Source organism: Protopterus annectens, chromosome 11.part0 (assembly GCF_019279795.1).
Source record: "Protopterus annectens isolate FY-2018-M chromosome 11.part0, PAN1.0, whole genome shotgun sequence".
Classification (NCBI taxonomy): domain Eukaryota; kingdom Metazoa; phylum Chordata; order Ceratodontiformes; family Protopteridae; genus Protopterus; species Protopterus annectens.
The window spans coordinates 74,865,860-74,888,133 of record NC_056745.1 but is presented as its reverse complement, the minus strand read 5'-3'; the positions used below and the strand labels follow the sequence as shown (position 1 = coordinate 74,888,133).

General features: G+C 39.8%; 1 protein-coding gene across 1 annotated transcript in view; it reads right to left on the bottom strand.

Annotated features, from left to right (window-relative positions):
• The window catches only part of LOC122815177 (solute carrier family 23 member 1-like), a 489,586-nt gene that overhangs the window by 254,049 nt on the left and 213,263 nt on the right, over nt 1–22,274 (bottom strand). The window contains exon 3 of the mRNA XM_044087457.1: nt 1,808–1,965. Coding sequence (XP_043943392.1) covers nt 1,808–1,965 — 158 coding nt within the window. The remainder of the gene's footprint in view (nt 1–1,807; nt 1,966–22,274) is intronic.

The window sequence follows — 22,274 nt, the reverse complement described above, 5'->3', positions numbered from 1 at the left end:
TACCTCACAAAGAGGATTACTGGCCTCAAACAGATGCCCTATACTGACCATCTCAAAAAACTCCAGCTTTACTCTGTAGCATATTGCCTACTCCGAGGTTATCTCTGCCTAACATATAAAGCTATGTCAAACCCAGAGCTGTTGGACATGCTACACCTAAAGAAATCCCAATCCCTCCGAGCTACATGCTCTAGGGACCTAAACCATGTCACCACAATAAACAGGACATGCTGGAGGGATAGATTCCTGTCCCAGAGACTTCCCATACTCTGGAACAAGCTACCCATCTATGTCAAGCAAAGTTCCTCATTAGCACTCTTCAAGAAAAATCTTGATGAGTGTATGGGAAATGGGAAATACACCCCGGGGATCACTTCTGTGGCTCGGCTCAACAGGGGCATAGGAAAATAAGTTTCTTGGGTGGCATAAGCCAGGGAGCCTTGTTGACTAGGCTAACTTAGGCCCTTGGGCCGATAGCCTAGTACTTACCTATGAACCTATGAACACATACAGACACACACACACACACACACACACACACACACACACACACACACACACACACACACACACACACACACACACACACACACACACACACACACACACACACACACACACACACACACACACACACACACACACACACACACACACACACACACACGCACACACAACTGAATGTGGATATGCAATGGGACTGAATAATTTGCCTGCAATTTTTGCCACTGTAACTATGGTATCAGAATGAAAAAGAAAGAAGTCTTTTTTAATGTACAGGATGGGTGAATTTTTAAATAAAATTCTATGATTATATTTTTCTTACTTTTATTTATTCGAAGGGAAATAGTAGAATAAGTCAGTATTTGTTTGATAATTGTGTGAAACTTTTGTGGCAATATATAGTTTTTTTGGGTCTACTTCACATTGTCGAAGGCCAACAATATCAAAGCTGATATTGTCGGCACCAGATTAACGAAAGCAAAAAACATTGAACATTTACATGGAAATCTCCATAAGGGGAGATTTCCGTTTAGTTCAATGTAGTGTGGTCTCTGAGTTGGTATATTTAAGTGGGGGGGCTTGTCCCCCTGTTTGCAAAGGTAAGTTTTTATTTTTGTGTTTTAGGCATTTTTTTTTATCTTTCGATGTTTCAGAATTCGATGATATGGTGTCAACCATATCAGATTTGATATTCTGAAACTTTGATAAGATCATATAGACGTGTTTTTTTTAACTGCTTGGGAGGCACGGTGATTGTTGTTTTAGTCCATTTACTGAACTGGCAGGTGGGATATAAGAGATTTTGTTTGCTTGCTTGGCATGTTGTAAAGTATAATAACAGTTAAAATATTTCCATAGTACAATATCACGCTTTCATTCCATACTGAATGATTCAGCTGACCTAACATAGCACCTACAATACTTTTTTTCTTTTGTAAACACCAAACAGAAGTATTTGTTCTTTACTTTTCACACTGTTCTTCCTTGCCCATTTACCTTTTAACTTTCCAAGTGTCAACATTTCTGCCAGTTTTTGATAGAATGTAGTTGTTCTTCATTTTAATTAATCAAGATATCTTTTCTAACACTTGAGCCTTTGTCTTTCTTACTGTGTTCTTTGATTTCTTTTGTTTATCTGGCATAGTTTTCTTTCATATATATTTGATCCTTTATACTTTCTGAATGCTGTGTTTCTATCTTGTATTTACAGTTTATAGCAACAATTAAGATAGGTAGCCTGTTACAAACAAGTAATGTATGAAAGTTATAGTCTGCCAAGAAAAAAAAATGCACAATGACTAACCTGACACCAAAAAGGACCTGAAGCAGTGTGCAGAGTCCTGCCACAAAGAAGAAGTTACTTATAAGAAGGCTTTGAGTCATTGAGTCGTGCTGCAGACAGAGTTCCTTAAATAGGATCAATGGAATGGCAACCAGACCTCCAAGTGCAGTCAGGTAATGCTGAGGGAACAATGAAATGAAATGAAAACATAATTACAATCCTTAATGAATACAGTGTATCAATTTGTAGCTATGATTCTGGAGTTACAGTATGGCTCAACACTATCATTACAAACAGCTCTGCTGGAGGTATATTGGATAGTTATAGTGACAGTAAGGACCATCAAAGCACAAAGAAAAGAACTGCTCACATAGTGACAACAGGAAATGTGACACCTTTCAGTTACACAGTAAAAGAAAGCAGACGGATGAGGGTGCAACAAATGGGAAACAACAATGGAGATGAAAATAAACCAGGTTAACTAGAGAAGTTTAATATAGAGCATTCATGGTACCAGGTTAACTAGAGAAGTTTAATATAGAGCACTCCTGGTACCAGAATAACTACAGAAGTTTAATATAGAGCACTCCTGGTACCAGGTTAACTAGAGAAGTTTAATATAGAGCACTCATGGTACCAGGTTAACTAGAGAAGTTTAATATAGAGCACTCATGGTACCAGGTTAACTAGAGAAGTTTAATATAGAGCACTCATGGTACCAGGTTAACTAGAGAAGTTTAATATAGAGCATTCATGGTACCAGGTTAACTAGAGAAGTTTAATATAGAGCATTCATGGTACCAGGTTAACTAGAGAAGTTTAATATAGAGCATTCATGGTACCAGGTTAACTAGAGAAGTTTAATATAGAGCACTCCTGGTACCAGGTTAACTAGAGAAGTTTAATATAGAGCATTCATGGTACCAGGATAACTAGAGAAGTTTAATACAGAGCACTCATGGTACCAGGTTAACTAGAGAAGTTTAATATAGAGCACTCATTGTACCAGGTTAAATGTTTAATATAGAGCACTCATGGTACCAGGTTAACTAGAGAAGTTTAATATAGAGCACTCATGGTACCAGGTTAACTAAAGAAGTTTAATATAGAGCATTCATGGTACCAGGTTAACTAGAGAAGTTTAATATAGAGCATTCATGGTACCAGGTTAACTAGAGAAGTTTAATATAGAGCATTCATGGTACCAGGTTAACTAGAGAACTTTAATATAGAGCACTCATGGTACCAGGTTAACTAGAGAAGTTTAATATAGAGCACTCCTGGTACCAGGTTAACTAGAGAAGTTTAATATAGAGCACTCATGGTACCAGGTTAACTACAGAAGTTTAATATAGAGCACTCATGGTACCAGGTTAACTACAGAAGTTTAATATAGAGCACTCATGGTACCAGGTTAACTACAGAAGTTTAATATAGAGCACTCATGGTACCAGGTTAACTACAGAAGTGTAATATAGAGCACTCATGGTACCAGGTTAACTAGAGAAGTTTAATATAGAGCACTCCTGGTACCAGGTTAACTAGAGAAGTTTAATATAGAGCACTCCTGGTACCAGGTTAACTAGAGAAGTTTAATATAGAGCACTCCTTGTACCAGGTTAACTAGAGAAGTTTAATATAGAGCACTTATGGGACTGCAATGCAGGCATCTCAAGGAGACAAGTTCACTGAGAAACAGAAATAAACTGCAAGACACATCAACAGTGTTTGAACACTAGAAACGTTTTTTTCAGGGCAGGACATGATGTAGATAGAAAAGAACCAATACTAACTCTCTGTGATGACTGGTACCTGTGGGTCCGGAAAGCTATGTAAGCATTCTACAAAGAAAGGAGGAGGAACTACCAAGGAATAATTCAGGCAACCTATCTTAGTCTTACTGATGTTTTTTTTTGTTTGTTTACTGTGAGTAAATATCATATGGAAGAGTTTGACGGATGAGAAGATGATTTGTTTATACTGGTTTCAACACACCTTTGCCCCATCTTATATGGGAGATTAGATAATCTAGATAGTCAGAGTTTGGGATCAACACATACAATGGTAACCTGGGCTGAAAATAACTTAAGAAATGAAAAAAAAAGTCACGCATTAAGCCTAGATAGATGAAACGCTGTTGACCATGATGCATGTTACAGGTAGGTTGTAAGTGCTCCTAGAAGACTTTTCATTGCTGACATTGTTTGTGCTGAACAGTGGAATTGGTCAGTTAGCACTCATCTATGTCTGCATGGAGGTATAAAACCTGGAGAGAGATGGATGCAGCTTTTCACTTGCCCCATAATTAAGCTCATTAAAAAAATAACTGAAAGCAAAAAAAAAAATAATTAATTAATAAAAAATCATATACAGTTATTATACAGTTATGAAGTAGAATATACAGTTCTTATGTATTTTTAATAAAGTAGCAATTTTATATTAGGTTTTATCAGTTTACATGGGTTGCAATACAGTTTGATTACATGAAATTGCTTTTTAAAGATTTAAAACTGAATTTCCTTGAAAAAAAATCATATGGAAGTGAGTAAAAAATAGAGATTTACAGAAACAAGTCTAGAGGCTGAAATGAGAACAAAGGGGTAAGAAGATTGAAATGTCAAAGGAAAACATCTGAAATACTGTAAGAGGAATTCATTTATGCCTTTTAAAGAGCTTATCTACTATCTGTAAAGCATTTACAAGCAGCTTTTTTTGAAGAGGTGCTCAGATTTCTTAAACCAGGTAAAAGTATTTGGATGCCATGATGCCCTGATTCAGCTGGCAGTTAGCTCCAGAGAGCTGGGCTTGTTTTTGAAAAAGTTTGCATTATTTATTTATTTATTTTATTTATTTTATATTTGTTGATTACATTTGATATTAGATTTTAACTAAATAAATTGATCATGACAATAATTGTATTTAGAAATTTGTGAGACAAAAAAGAACAATATGAACAAGAACAACTATTTACAAGAGTGTCTACTAACAATAAAGAATCTCACAAAATCCTATACATTACATTGATATGAGTATAGCTATTTTTGTTTATCAAGTAGTTCCTTTGAAATTTGTCCAATTATTATAGTAGGAGGTAATTCTAGTAGATCTTGATTTAATGACGATGATTTCCAGATGATATACTTTGGTTGTAATATTTGTGAATTCTTTTTAAGAGGGTGTAGCTTTATTCTTCCTATTTGTGGTCTTAACTTTACTTGCAATTGTTAAAATGAACCAAAAAGAGGGTATTTCATTATTTTAGCACAAACAGCAGTAGGGGTATTAAAAATAATTAATGACTTAGATAAAACAAAATTGTCCCCAAATAAAGCCTACAAAAAGATTAATGTTATTCCCATATGGTATAACTACAACACAATCAAAGAACATGTGTTGCCAATCTGCTTTAAGCTCCTGTTTACATCTCCAACAAACCTGCTTATTTTTAAACATGAATTCAATTTTATGAGATATGAAGAAAGATCTATGCAAGAATTTCCAAGTAAAAAGTTTCCATATAAGAGAAGAAGTCTGTTTAGGAGATATTAAAAATTATTTTTCTCCTCTTCATCTGGAGGTCTGTTATTAATGTGAGTAAAATAGTTCTAATAATTGTCATTGCAACATTTTGTTTTTTTCTTCACCATTCTATATAATTTGGATAAGAGACCCTCTCTCAGTGTTTTTGTGTTAATAATATTAAAAATTCAGTTCATTTTTGGATAAGCTCTCTTACCCCTGGCTGCATTAACTTAATTATTGTCTGCAAGATTGTACATTCAACTGCATACCTTTGCTTAAATCATATTTACTTATGATATTATCAACAGAATGCAGTTTTTTATCATTCATTAATTGAAACCAATATAATGGATTTTTTATTTGTAATAATTGTGTCTAACTTTGAAGTAAAAATATTATTTTGAGTGTATGCTACAGGGAAAAGGAGAAAAATCCATGAATTATATGTTGGATTTCTATAAATTAAGTTTCCAAAGGTTTTTAATATAGTAGAAATTAAATAAAGTCAGCTGTCTGGTGACTCCTTTCTGAATAGCAATCTTTTAGCAACCAATGTAAATTATTGTACAGTATAAGATTATGATTAGAATTTATGTTATGTTTAAAATTTATGCAAAGGCATCCAAGAAACTCTTTCTACCTGGCTGTGTAAATGTTATTTATCCAAAGACATATTGTTTTTAATTGATGATAAAGAAAATAATTCTAGATCTGGTAGTCCCATCCCTTCTGCTGTCACTTATATGATGATTTAAGGTAATTCTTGGTTTGTTGGGGAACCGAAGAATTTTTAAAATCAATGTATTAAATTCTTTAATATATGTTTTAGATGGCGGTAAAGATAATGATTGACTAACATATAGGATTGTTAATAAAATGCTCATTTTGATTATAGATAGTCTCTCTTCCATTGTGAATAAAATTTGTTCCATTTATTTATTAAATTTGTTATACTGATTATGCTATCATAATTGTAATTTATTATATTATTAATGTTATCTGTTGTAAATATCCCTAAACAGTTCATTTTCTCTCTTTGACAATGTATTTAGTAAATCTATAATTTATCTATCAGTAATCTATCAGCATTGGTATTTATGTGTAGTATTTTTGTTTTGTTGTCATTAAAGGAGAAACCGATTTTTTTGGAACACATCCACTGTCATAAAAACAGAAGTAAGGGAACTATCTCTGCAACTCAATGTCAGAAGAATGTCATCAGCAAATAATTGGATTTTGGAAACCAAATTAGCATTTACTGGGGACATAATGGGGATCTAATGCCTTTATGTCTAAATTTGATGTAGTAAAATTAGCAGAAGGTTCCATAATTAGAGTGAAAAGCAGGGGTGAAAGAGGAGATCCTTGTTTATTTCCCTTCAAAATTTGTATTGAATCAGAAGTAAAAGTACCTATTTTAATACATGCAAAACAATTGCCATAAAGAAGATTTACAAGATGTATAAAATTACTTGAAAATTACATTCCTCTAAGGCTAACAAAATATATTTCCAATTCACAGAGTCAAAACCACTATTAATGTCTAGACTCATTAATGTTAGATTCTCTTTTGTTTTGTTTACATAGTCAATTACTGTGATTATTCTTTTGATATTGTCATTAGTATTTCTATTTATAATAAAACCAGTTTGATCCTCATTAATCACGGAAGGTGGAATATATTTTGATCTATTAGCATGAATTACCATGAACAATTTATAGTCTACATTTAAAAGAGAAATCGGTCTGTCCAAAGAGGATTCAGTTGGATCTTTGTTAGTTTTTAAAATTTGGAAGATAAAAGTATATTTCCAGGAGGGAGTAACGTTTAGTCTTTAACTGCAGAAAAAACTTTGTGTATGTGTTTAAGGCTTCTTTGGGTAGTAGCTTGTAAAGCTCTGGTATAATTCCATCATTATCTGGTGCTTTGTTAGGTATTAATTTGTTAATTTGAGTTTGATTTTCAGACATTGAGACAGGTTTATCAATTAATTTCTCTTGGTCATCAGATATATATATATATATATATATATATATATATATATATATACATTTTGATTATCCCTTTTGAGTCTATTACATTATATTATTTGATTTTATTGTAATAATTTCTAAATTCTTTTAAAATATCTTCTATTTCTGTCACTTTTCCATTTCTCTTATATGAATAAATCTCCTTTATATGGTTAGACTTTCTAAGTAGTTTTGTTCTGTTAACTAACTTATGCATAGATTTTGTGTTAATAGAGAAATTGAGTATCTTAAACTTTTCTAGATCAGTCTTAGTTTTATGATTTAAAATTTCCAAATACTTATTATGTAGATTATTATTAATCTCGTCTATGCTATTATTGTTACATGTCTGATTTTTCCAGTTTTAATTTGTCAAGTTTCTTTGTCCCGTTGTTTTTTTCTTTATTGATAGCCAATTGGTGACTCTATCAAAAATATATACTTTTAGTGCATCCCATAGATAGATTTCTGAAATTTCTCCTGTGTTGTTACTTTCTATAAAAGAAAGAAATTCTTTAATAAAAAAGGACTTACAAATTTTTAAGCAAGTTAGATATGTTGGTATCATCCTGGGGTGGAATTCAATAAAGCCCACATGGAGTGATTTTCTGTGTAGGCATAGTGTTATGATCTTAACATGGAACATGGTCACCGAGCAATCCAGGAAACAGGGCTGAGGGGCGTGCATGAGCATGCGGACACAGAAGTGTCCGCAGAATGCAAACCACCGCATAAGCTGGTGAAAACTATGCAAATGAAGTTGATTTGTGATACAAAAAGCAGAAAAGTAGATGCCATTTTGGTGTTAGAAATGTAGGCAGATAGAAATCGTGTACCAGACTGTAAATTTTAAACAGGGGCTGTAAAAACCTAAAAGAAGGGTAGATATGGTACCGTAGGCACACAAATGGCCTGGCCAACACTATGGCCAGTGAGTTCAGAAAGTAATGAAAATCTTTAAAAAATATTTTTTTAATACATATATTACGTTTGCACAATGGGCAGTGATGCACAAACATGCTGTTATGGGGAAAAAAAAATAAAAAGTGAAAAAAAGTGAAAAGTAGACATTTGCAAATATATTGCATAGTGCCCAGCATGCAGAGTATTACAATGGCAGGTATCAGTGGTTGCTATGGAGGCAGGCCCTGGAATAGTGAGGTATCCAGGGTATACTCAATTAGCTGTATGTAAATGAGCTGTGGTTACTGAATAGCAAAAAGGGCTATAGTGTCTGCAGATACAACCCATGGTAGGGCTAGAACCATGTGGGTAGTAGTAAAATAGGTAGCTAACATCAAGAGGGTGGTGTCACACTATGTTAAAGCAGATTGGAGTTCAGCAGTGCCTGTTTGCACAGAGGTGTGTGTCAGATGCTGCTGAGCTGTGTTTAGCCCTGCGGCACATGTTTTAGCTGGTTTAAGAAAATCTGAATGTGCCCGTGGTTGGGGGAGTGTCAAAACTGCTAAGCACTGTTTACACTAGTGCCGTGGGTTTGTGTGGCACACCGCACCGCACTGCTTAGCAATGAAAGAATTAGAAAAAATAAATAAATAAAAAAAAGCCTGGGAAAGCCAATCAGGTAGAAATTACTGATAAGCCCTGTTCAACAAACCTGGCCCATTCAAACCCCCAATGATATACCTATCAGGTGGAATGCAGCTTAATGAGCCAATAACACAGGCTGCAACTGCAGCACACCACTATAAAGTATGTATACACACTACCATCTGATTTTACCACATACTCTGCACCATTGGAGTACACACTTGGGAATTTCAACTGACAAAATAGTAGAGGCTGATGCTGCTCTGATGTGCTTGAGACTGAGGTCAGTGAAGATGATGATGCTGACAATAGGCCTAGATTGAGGAAGAGAAGAGTGTTCAGGCTCAGGCTAACCTTCCAGGGGCTACATGAGCTGGAGATTGTAGAGCACTACAGGCTGGACAGGGACATACTACAAGAACTCACCAAGTTCTGCCGACCTCCTCTCAGACCCAGAGCCAACAGCGGGAACCCATCCCAGTGGAAACAAAGGTATGTGCAGCCCTTAGAATATTAGCTACAAAAAACAACTGGGGACATAATGGGGATCTCACAGGCATCTGCACTCAGGATACTCCACCAGTTCCTGGATACCAAGCAAGCACATGCCAGTGAAAACATTTATTTACCCCGCATCCCTGAGGAGACGGTCAGCAATATGCATCTCTTCCACCATGTAGCACACTACCCTGAGGTACTGGGTGCCATAAACTGCACTCATGTGCACATCAAAGCACCACTCAGTGAAGATGTTAGGGTCTACGTCAACTGCAAGGGGTATCACTCCATCAACTGCCAGGTCTTGTGCAATGCCCAGGGCATTATCTTGAATGTGTGTGCTGGCAGCCCTGGCAGCTATCACGACTCCCACATCTGGCATGCCTCACAGCTGTACCAGATATTTGCCAGGGGGGATATCCCATATGGCCATCTACTGGGGGATGCTAGCTACACACTGGAATCATGGATGATGACACCCATCAAAACACATACACCTACTGAAGAATGCCATAATGAGGCACACACACAAACTAGAAACATCATAGAGCATGTGTTTGGGTTGCTCAACTCATGGTTCCACTGCCTCAATATATCTGGTGAAACCCTGCAGTACTCTCCAGCCACATGTGCACACATGTTCACAGTATGTGCCATGCTACACAATATGATCTGCTGGAAACAGCTGCGGCAGGAACATCACAAGGAAGGGACACACAACCCCCCACCAGTGCCATGGTCTCCACAGCCACAGGGGGACTTGAAGTAGGACCCCCTTGAGCCTATCCCTGTAGGCAGATGTAGACATGCCCAGTATGTCCTGTTCTTGGCAAAGAGGCAACATAGCACATGCACTGACAACCTAGGGTCCTAGGGACTGACACCTCACTCTGATTCACATACATAGAAAAAAGGATGCCAGTCACACCACATAACCTGTATCTTACCATGTATTGGCTGTGTACTGCATGCGTGAGACAGAGACAGCCCTGAAGCACTATCTCAACTGCCGCAGGCACAAGGTAAGTCACTCCTCTTTACAACAAATGAATGGGGTAGTAGACTGTGGTAGCATATGTATGGACCTGCAGCATGTATGCAAAGGAATAGAGTGGGCTACCAGGAGAGCTGCATACAACTGACAGCTGTGTGGGACAACAGACATTCTCTATCGAATACTGGCTGACCCATAATATGCAGTACGTGCCAAGCCAGCGAAACCAACTGCACTATGCGAGGGAATGACATACCTTGGGGTCACAGGACAGATGTCTGACTGTCAATGGTAGAGTCCCCTACCACCAACACACCCATGTCCCCATACAACTGTACCAGATATTTGCCAGGGGGGATATCCCATATGGCCATCTACTGGGGGATGGCAGTCACAGTATGTTTGCAAGGTAATAGCAGACCACACAATCCCTGGGCTGTCCCAATCAACCTGGTGACATGTACCATTTCCCCAAGATGCAGGGGTCAAAGTGCTATGCTTGTCTGTGATTGATAGTGTCAGGACGTATACTGCCCTGTCTGGTAGCTGTCATGGCTTAGTGGGTAAGTACATTACCATGGTTGATGGGGTACATGGTTCGGGACTGGCTGCACCTACTATTTTGCGTGTGACTACACCTATGGTAGGAGTTCTACAGGTTGTGCATTTGCCAGTATTTGTTACTGCAAGAAAGCTGGACAAAGACAGAGACAATGGAGGGATAGGAGGCCACAGATATGGACTGTACGCAGCTCTGAGTAACTTAGATGGTGGCTAGTAGAACAGCAGGTTGGAACAAGTCAGCACCAGGATATAAAGGCTGTCACATAACTATGTCAGTACTTGCAACAAGTCAGTGGGCAGCATCCATACTTCACAAATGTATAGAGCTTAGCAGAATATCCACATTTATGGCTCATATATCTGTTCTGTTTGTCATAACATTGTAGTTTTCCGGCAAACTATTGGCAAATCAGTAAAGGTTGCTGTGAGAAACTAGTGACAGACAGTTGAGGTGCAGACTTTATACCCATTGGAAAATGCATGCTAATACAAAATCATTCTACCAGCTGTCTAAGATTGTAAGAACAATATTAAAATCTTGTCCCCATGTTTGGCCCTGTGTCCCACTGTTATATATGGCCTTGTCCAGACTAATGGCTGTAAGAGTTTGAGAGGTATGGGCAATATATAGCCTTATAATAACAGTACAACACAAACTGTCTGAGGACCAGAGCAGATGTATGGGGCACAATGCTGGACTACCTGCAAAACAGGTACAGTCATAGGTATGAAGTCCGTAACCCTGTGTGTGGTATTACATCTCTTAACCCAGTCACAGCATACCTACAACTACATAGAGCAGCAACTGTGGACAAAGCCAGTAAGTAGTGCAAGGCAGGACAAAGGCCCACATATAAGGGGAAGGGGGAACTACTGGCCAGACCAATGTAGAAAGTGCAGAATAGAACAGTTCATGTAGTAGCATGGGTTCCCTGCAATGCATGGAGTTGGTAACCCAAATGTCTGTCAGCGGTTCCTCACATCAGTCTATAATGATCTGCCACTAACGTACCAAGAAATCTCATTGCTATGTAAAATGTACTAGACATATTATGCAAAACTGTGTTCAGTCCAATACACTCTGTATGCACCCTAGACATGGGTCAGATATTACACACAGCACACAGCCAGGATATCCCTCAGGCATTATATCAGGGAGGTGCTGGACTGTTTCATCAAGTTCAGCAGACAATTGGCTATAGCACAAAAAATCATGGACTGAAGTACAGGTAGGTCTGGCCTGGAGTCCCATTGTAATTAATGATGGTCATACTGGGCACGCTCCTATATTTAGCTAATTTCAGCCCATGTCTGAACCCATATCTGACAATAGAAATGCAATGCCCATATATCTGTGTGCATACAGATAGCTATGTATATCTTAACTCTCTCTCCCTATCCCCATCAGACATGATTACCCTCATCTATCTGTATGTGGCTCATAAAAGATATATCTGGATCTGTTGAGTTTAATATAGACACATATATATAGGTAACACACACACACACACACACACACACACATATATATATATATATATATATATATATATATATATATATATATATACACATATATACACACACACACACACATACACACACACACACACACACACACACACACACATATATATATATATATATATATATATATATATATATATATATATATATCATATACAGAGAGGCAGACAGAGGGAGAGAGAGAGAGAGGAGAGAGAGAGACCCAGACCCAGAAGGACATAGTGTGATGTAGTACTGCAGCCACTTGTGCACCAATTGTAACCAGTGGTGAATGCAGATAGTACAGTGAGCTCTAGTGTATAATTGTAGGTAAGCAGGGGTTCTAATCTCACATCAGCCACCTTGTGTGTGTTGGTGTGTATATTCCACATATGGCAAAATACACATGCCCAACAGACCTATGTCTATACAATGGTCACTCATTTTATGGCCCTGTTACTACTGTCCTCCACAACAGTGGTCTCCCTGTCAGCAGCTACTGATGTCATCTAGCCCAAAAGCAGTGGCAGACACTATCCAAATGCATAAGCTCTATAGCACATGTAATAACTATGTACACATTGTAGTGAATACAGCTAGATAGGTAGTGGTTGTAATCCCAACAATGGCAACTTAGAGCGTGTGTGTAAGTATATCACCCTGCAGCTGTGTGAATGTCTTGCCTATGTGTGTGCAATGCCAGTACATTTTAAGGCCTGTTCCACCCTGTTAACCCCCCCCCCCACACACCTATTGGATTACTTTACAGGGCCTGCTGGTGTCATCTACCTTAGATGCACAGTTAGAGACTTGACAGGCACATAAACTCTGTGGTGCATGTGATAAGTACGTAGCACTGTAGTATATACAATGAGATAGGTAGGGGTTCTAATATCAAAACTGGCAACTCTGTGAGTGCATGTGCATGTGTGTATGCATATTCCCTTGCAGTAGTGTGGCTGTCTTCTCTGTGTTTGTGTGCAGTGGTTATACCATTTTAAGTGCCTGTGCAAACCTATTAAACCCCCCCAGTGGTAAACTGTACAGCACCTGCAGATGTCCTCCACCTGAATAGTACTGCCCAACACTGAAAAAAACATATAAGCTCCATGGCGCATGCGATATGTATGTAGAGCTATAGTATGTACAATTGGACAGGTAGGAGTTCCACTCTCAACAAGGGCAGTTTGTGTGTGTGTGTGTGTGTGTGTGTGTGTGTGTGTGTGTGTGTGTGTGTGTGTGTGTGTGTGTGTGTGTGTGTGTCTGTGTCTGTATTACCTTCCAGCAGTGTGAATGTGTTAAGGCCAACACCTGTCTCACCATGCAGGTGGCAGTCCATGTTTGGCCAGGTGTGTCCTGTGAAAACAACTAAAACAATACATAGGTTCCAAGAGTGTAGAACAACAAGCATTTCCTACATGTGTGTAATAGTTGCATAGAGCAGTCATTTTACTACAGAAACACCTTCATCTTCTCAGACATAGCATAATCTAGGGAAATGCTACAAAAATATGATGTCATATTGGCAGACCAAGAGAAGTCCTGTTCTTTGCAATTGCCATGGGTATGGTTTGTCCTGCCAACTCTCATGATAATATATGAAGTGTCCCACACTGGGCATTTGTTAAGGTGGCATCCCTATTCTGTATTGCCTGTATGTGTGCAATATGTATACATGTCAACGACCTGTGAGTAGACGCTGCCCCTAAATAAACCATATGTATCAAGGCATGAATGCTAACCGTCACCAGCCACATTTGTAGGTACTGACTAAGGCTGTGGCAACTGTAAGTTGTGTGCTGTCATTGACCCACCAAATGATGTTAACACTGCAGCAGGATCTTGCATTGGGTACAGACTGATGCCAAGGTCAGGCCTCAAGCTAAATGCAGAAAACAGTACCATCATACCATACAGCAAGGACATGGCCCCACTGTTTGCCACATCATTGGCAACCCCATAAACACACAACCTGTGTTGACAGACCCGGGTACTCAGTTTGATAACAATGTTGCATTCAACCATCATGTAGTGGCAGTGGCAGAAAGGCCTTGTAAGTGGTTCAACTCATAGGTAAAGGGAGTGCATCCAGAAAAAAGATGGACATTACCTCTGTATAGTCCTCAGTCAGTAGAACAATAATTCAGTGCAATAGCCTGTCTGATATGTACCTATCCAGACATCTGCACCAACTGGAAAGCCATGGTAATACCCACAAGGATAATCCATGGCCTCCAATACCTGTCTCATTCAGACAGCCTCTAATCAGTAGTGCCCTACTTGGTATTGGACAGGTTGGCCAGAGGTGGGCTGTGGCACACTTACAAGGCAATATTAGACCCTGCCCTTCAACAGCTGCCCCATATATGTGAGTCTAATTCCTTGTGCATTACCAACACAACAGGCTTGAATCTGATATGCCACATCAGCAAAACCTGTCAGAGAAACAGGTTTTTCTCCCACAGGCTGCCCTGTCTCAGGAATGTGCTTTCCATACATGTCAAGCAGAGTACCATGCAGACCCTCATCAAGTGTAACCGTGATGAGTGGATGGGATACCACAAATCTGTCCCAGGGGTCCCACCTGTGTCCCTCAATGACAGGGGCAACAGGTGCTGATTGATGATTCTGTTAGGGATAAACTCATAGCTAGGCTTGTAAGGGCCTCAGAGCCAATAGTCTAGTAACCTTGTATGATCCTAGGTATACCAATTATGGCCTTGTGTGCTGTGACAGATTGTGTTGTGTGACCACTCCCATCACTGCCATCTACTGTGGTGTATGGGCAACATACCAGCACCATGTCATACATCCACAAATAGGTGAGTGGTGCCACAGGTGTATGGGGACAGTCCAACAAAATCTGTGTGACACAGTTACAGACAGCACTGCAAACGTGTTGTAGGGTATCCTCCTTGTGGGTGTCCACCATTCACAGTACACAGATGTTTGCAGAATGTGTACATGTGTCTGATGGTCAACAGGTATGCTAGCCATAGCTCTCAGGTGATGATATACATGTGTTGAGTACACAGTGACCTAGCCAGAGTACATCAGGAACAGTCAGGGACACCTGGACAATGTTTGAACTATGTCTGTTTGACATTTACAGAGTGAGAGGAGCAGACTGACAGTACATCATGTGATATGGCAGCTGTATCCACCACTACTGACTGTCACTATTGTCTAATACACAATCCAGTTGCATTCATACATGAGCTGACCATTGCTGGGGGGACTCAGGGGGCCAGAGCTGTGATCTGTGTCACAGCAGACAGAGCCAAAAGGGAAACCTGGAGCTGCTGGATAGTTGACTAACAGTGACGTGTAATTCCAAAATATTTACCACAGACCTCTATAGTTGTAATCCCTATTTCCCATGCCTGCATTCCCCCAACTGTGTCCGATTACATGGGGAATACTATTACATACCTGGTATAGTGTTGTACTCCTTTATGTCTTTATGTGCAGAAATCCTGTGGTAGAATGCTATGATAGTGCAGTCTGTCACCATAGAGAAAGTCACAGACCTGTGTACCATAGGCAGCAGCTTGTCTTTTGTAGGTAATGCTCATGAACAGCTGATTGCCTGTGCACCAATCTGTGGCTCAGACCTGCTAATTGCATTCAGAACAGCTGGGTTGCATTTTCATTAGCCAAAGTCTTGGCAACACAGTGCTGTATTTGAGGCCTTCATGTAGGCTCTGACCCTTTTCCTGGCCTGTGAGAAGGACATTATCAAGGTGTGGGGACTACAGCATCACAGAGAGTAGGTAGAAATACTGTCCACTATTGGCATTTATGTGGTATGTCCGCAATTTTGCATGCTATGTTTGGCCATTGTGAACAGACTTTCTGATTATGTGGCAGTTTACTGTTTAACAATGTGGGTTGAGGTCAATAAGAAGACAGAGAAATGTGAATGTCATACGCCATTTGCATCAGAATATGCATGCTGCTGGTCTATCAGCTGTGCATGTTTGTAGGTGAAGACTTTGACACATGACCCTGTCACTTGACCATTCCCTCCCCACCCCTTTATGTATGGGTGTTGTGTGGATTCCTTGTTCTAGATGTTTGGGAGGTATGGTAGGTCTGTAGCAAGTAGCTGAACGTACTGATGGATATGCTGCAGGCTGCAGCTGCTGTCTTCTGCTCAGGAGCCATACTGTGGATTGTAAACACAATGTGGGACAGCAAGCTGTATATGTCAGTGAGGGAGCAGTGTCAGCTCTGTTGTCACAGCATAGCCAGGGTGGGGTACCCATAACATTCCAGGTGAGGCATGTGCCTCAGATACATATGTTATTTAATAGTGCCATCCAGAGAGTGGTAGGTGACATTTAGGACACCTATACTTATTTGTGAAGTGTGTTTCAACCTACAGGGCTTTGAGGTGCTAATATGGGTGGCAGTGACTGCAGTAAGAGAAAAAAGTTCTGCTTAAAATTGCACGGCTCAGTCATTTAATTCTTCCAACAACCATGTACTTGACATGTGACACACTGGAATGGAAGCCAGGACTGTAGGTGGAAAAATGTTAAGCATGCTAGGAATGTAACAGATTGAGCTACAGAGTCAAGACTATAGCAGGTGTATTTGCAAGACATATGTGCTTGCATATGGTCTGTTACACAGGATTGGCATGAACATGTGTGATCAGATGTGTATGACATGTGACACTGAACTGTCTGTCATGATTTCATAATCTCAATGTGTACTGATTTGCCAGTACATCAGCACACAGCATAGGTTCTGTGACAAGTGTGCCAAATGCAGGTGTCACAACTGTGGACATTTCGCAACAGTATGCAGTTATCATCTCTACCTGATATCCTAAGTCTCACGTACATCCATCAATATTTGTCTGTGTACTGGTTTGGTGCCTGTATCACAGTCCCAAGTACGTTATAATTTTTTTCTCATTATATGTACAAGCAGTGTGTCACTGGTAATAAGGATATATTTATGGAAACAGCTGTTACTCCTCAGAGCTGAGTGGCCTAGTGGGCTAATGCACTGTGCTGAAGTTGATAGGGCTGTATATATTTCTGCTGTGCATCACTGATAATCAGGATAAGTTCATGGAACACCTACCAGTCTTCAAAGCTGTGTGGCCTAGTGGGCTAGATGTGTGGCCTAGTGGGCTAATGCACTGTGCTATAGTTGACAGAGTCATGTGTTTGAAACTTGGCAGTGGCTGAATAGTTTTCTGCTGTGCATCACTGATAAAGAGGATACATTTATGGAAACACCTGTTAGTCTTCAAAGCTCAGTGGCCAAGTGGGCTAATGCAGTATGTCATAGTTGGCAGGGTCCTGGGTTCAAGACTTGCCAGGGTGATAATTTTGCTGATGTGCAGAACAGTGTCAGAAAGACAGAAGGTGATTAAAGCAGTTTTAAGCAGGTTTACATGACGCACCATGAAATGAAGTGGCGCTTAGCCCCACTTAAACCCTCACTATTTCCAAAAAAGAAAAGAAAAAGGGGTGACAGGAAAGTGGTGAAATGGGGGCAAGCAGGGGGAAAAACAATATGAAAGGCAGGAGGGATGTGCAGGATGGGTGTAGGAAAGGACCATAGCTCTCCATTTCTTATACAGCAACAGCTGCGCATGTTGTGGATAATTTGGAATTTGGAGTCTCACATCCCAGAAGGAGAGGTGTGGGTGACATAAATTTGTTGATTAATTGCTGTGATGATCGATTGATGGCAGTGTAGGTGTTGGCAAAAATGGAGAGTTATGTATGGGGTGATTTTCTTTGCGGGACAGATGCTCATTTGTTTTTTTTTAAGGAGAGAGTGGAATGCTGGGGAAGGGATATAGGTATATGTGGGGAGGTAAGTTGGATAGGAGAGGTAGCATTTGCAAACAAACAAAACAGACAAGGTGGCAGACAGGGGTGGTGTATAACTCATGAGGGGGGTAAACATCTTGGACAGGGAGGGTGTTGTGGAATTGGAGAACCAAGTGTCCCCAGATGGCAGCAGTGGGACTGAGCTACCCACCCATGGGCAGTCACCACTGTTCCTTCATGGTCCCAAAGGTGGCTGTGCTGTGGGCTGGGCACTGGGGCCAGCCTGTCCCTCCAGGAGTGCCAGGCTGCCCTCGGTCTGGCACAGTTGATTGTGCACGCCATGCTGGAGAATCCTGTGCACCATCCCTGAAAGCTGTTTCTGGGTGACAACTCTCTCTCCATGCCTATGCCTGGGTGGGACGGGCCCCTTCCCCTGAGGTGGTTCCACCAGTGGGTGGTGCAGGACCAGTGAATGGGGCAGCCCCAGGTTGGGTCCTATATGTGCTGGGACCAGGTTCCATGGCCAGATGAGGTGGGGTAGGTGAGTCCGCAGGTACCAACCTACCCACTCGTGCTATGATGTTGAGGTTTTTTTCAAAGTGTATAGGCTAGTCATGCACATAACCTTTAAACGTTAGTTATAACAGCATGCATGGGCATTTCAATTAACCCAGAACAATAAAATTGCATAGCATACAGAACACAACAATAAATGGGATAACAGTCAGTATTGTAACAGCATGCCAGTAACAGTTACAGCAAAAGGCCAACAACATTGGTATTTCAACAAGGTATGTTAGTATGCAACCATTGTAATATTTAACAATAATAAAACACAAGGCCCAACATAAGGTTTTGAGAATAACATATGTGAAATGGAAACCATACCTGCAGTATAACAATAATAATATCTGTGATGCAGATAAGGGTTGGGAGGAGAGAGAGACATTCCATTAACAACAGTATAGGCTTATATTTATTGCAATACTACTGTTCTACACTCTACAGGTCTGTCCTCAATTTTATGTCTATAAGTGTCCTATATCTTCTGTAGCACATACATACCTCTCATGCTACATGCATGGGACAGTATGGGCCAAGCTGTAACAGCTACAGGTACACAACTACAGGGGACTGTTACATGTCAGGGCAACATATATGACTACCAAGGTGTACTGTGCACTGATGTTGTGTGAGTGTGTTACTTGATTGGATGTTAAATCTGTGTCCAAGGGGATTGGCAACAGTGATCACTATCCATGACAGCGTGACACTTGAGAGACATGTACCATGCATAGTACAGAGTTTACACATATCCTGCCATCCTTGGCAGGCATGGGGTTAGATTATCAGCAGACATTCACAGAAGCACCAGCCATACAGCCGTAACAACAATAAACAGTTTTATTTGTCTTATTAACTTGAAATAGCAGTGTACTTGTGGATGTTTAATTTAATAAAGTCTTATCACCTTATGAGCAATGCTGATTACACACTAGTACATCTGGACACATGAATTAGTATACCATTGGAACATCTACTACAGACAATTTAGTTACCTATAATTCTTGTGGGGAGAACATCTGTTAACAATACATAACTGTTTATATACATATTCAGTAGTACTTGTCTGTTTCTATAAATATATAGTAGTACTTGTCCTTGGATTCGAACCCCGGTTTATGTGTGGAAAAATTAACAACATACATATAATTTAGAAAATTGAGCTACTGAGCCACTGTTGTGTGCTGATTGACTAATATGTACCTAGAGCTCACCTGGTAATGTAGGTAGAGTGTCACATAAGACTGCAGTGACACTTGAACACACATGCATGAGATGCATGCATGACAGATATAGTAGGTGAACTGTGTATTACTACTTGGAATGCAGGTGTACACATTTAACCCCTAGTGGATGGGAATATGTGTGGTGTACAGACCATATCAGGGTGCTGGGTTGGCTACCTGATCCATATACAGTTGCAGATGTTATATTTGCAGTCTACAGCTATTACAGTTTCACACTCGCCTGCATCAGCATAGCTACATTCAGGAATGCATATAGCTGAAATGCAAAGGTTAACACAAGACAACCCTGCGGGAAACGCACTATAATACAATACACATTACTATTCAAGGTTCAGATCTTATAGTGTAGAACACATATCATAATTCAGTATATCTTGTAGTACAGCTCCACATCTACACTTTAGCAAAACAGTTCTTTATCGGCCAGCCTTCAGTCACTTCATGGTATTATATCCATGTTTACTTAACAGCACTTGTAATACTGAATTTCTTGACCAACAGCCCAAAATACACACAACATTTGGCACAAGAAACCTTTATTGAGGGTGACATGAAACAGTTAACAGTCTTTTTATTGTTGAACACATTACATAATACAGGCATTAACAGACAGCTGTTATTCCACTCTGTATGCATTACTAACTTTATTTCCTTAACAATTCTGACTGCAGGTGTACTTTATTTCCTGAAAATTATGAATGCAGATGATTTATTCCCTTCACATTATGAATCCAGTTGTACTTTATTACCAGAACATTATTAATACAGTATATACTTATTATTCCTTAACATTATTAATGCAGTAGTAAATTGCTTTCCTTAACATTATCAGGTTTCATGTATATTGAACTGTACCTGGCATTACTCACTTATATCAGTCAAAGTCTATGAACACATTTATTGCAGTACACTCAAAACAGAATATACCTACTGGCATTTACTACTGTGCTCTTTCTTAATTATATTGTTATATATTGCAGGATATATCTATACTCATGACACTCTTGGCGCAACCTGGCCAGGCACCCTGCATGGGCCTCAAGGTTGCGAGATCTGTCCTCTGCAGCTGTGGGAGAGAAACACACCATTATGCACACATGTCTATCTGATATTCATATTACTTTGCTAAATCAGTGGTACCTATACTTACAAACTTCTGGAGCATTGTTGTCCCAAGCATCTTGGATCCACTGGACCAAGAGTTCCCCCTTCCTACTCTTTGGATCATTGTAGTGGTGACACACCTGCTCACCAGTGTGGGGGATGCCAGTTGCAGCGGTGAGGTCACATGCCAGCCGGTCCCATGCCTCTGATTTGTATTTGGACCTCTGGTACTGGCCCTGCAGCAGCCAGATGTCATGGTCTTTTACGAGGAGCCCAACCATGACCCTGGACTCCAATATGCCCCACCACTGTGCCCTTGAAGTGTGCAGCCTCTCCAACTCCTGCCTTAGCTCCTGCATGGATCAGACTCCAACAGGTTCTAGCTGTATTCCCACCTGTTCAGCTTAAATAAGGCAGTTTTCCCACCATTTTTAAAAATGCTAAGTGAAGCTTAGCACTGCGCAAACCCGATAAGCTTAGCTGAGCAGTGCTTAAACTGGCAAATGCTTAGCAATGCCCAAACCAGCTAAGTGGAGCTGCATGTTGCTAAGTACTGCTAAAACAGGTCCTGTTTAAGCATTGCTTGGCTTGGCTTAGCAATGCTTAGCAGAGCTTAGCTGCAGGCAAACCAAATTTTTTTTAAAATAAAAAAAATATATATTGAAATTAATTGTTCAGTAACGATACTTTATTATTATGTGTATCTATTTTAATTATGCAATTTAATTACATTATCTTGGAGTGTGACTTTAATGGATTGGACACTTGTGTAACTGGGGCTTTTATCTATGGGGTCTTCACTGAAAATGGGCTTCTGGTCCAGCTGGACTAACCTGGTTACCAAATGTCAATGTATACATAATTAAAAATATATATTTTTATAACATTTTCCTATCACATGTCTGTGTACTCAAACCATGCACCTACAGCCCACAAGGCCATGACTCTAAACATTCAGTACCGAGGATATGGTGATTGCATCTATACATTTCTATATGGCTCTCAGTTATGTTTAAGCACTGATGAGCACCGCACCATGCAAACCTGCTTAGCTATGCATAAACTTGACCATTCCTAAATAATTAAATGCATCTGGTTTCTGTTATTAGATGTCTGGCACATGCCTATTG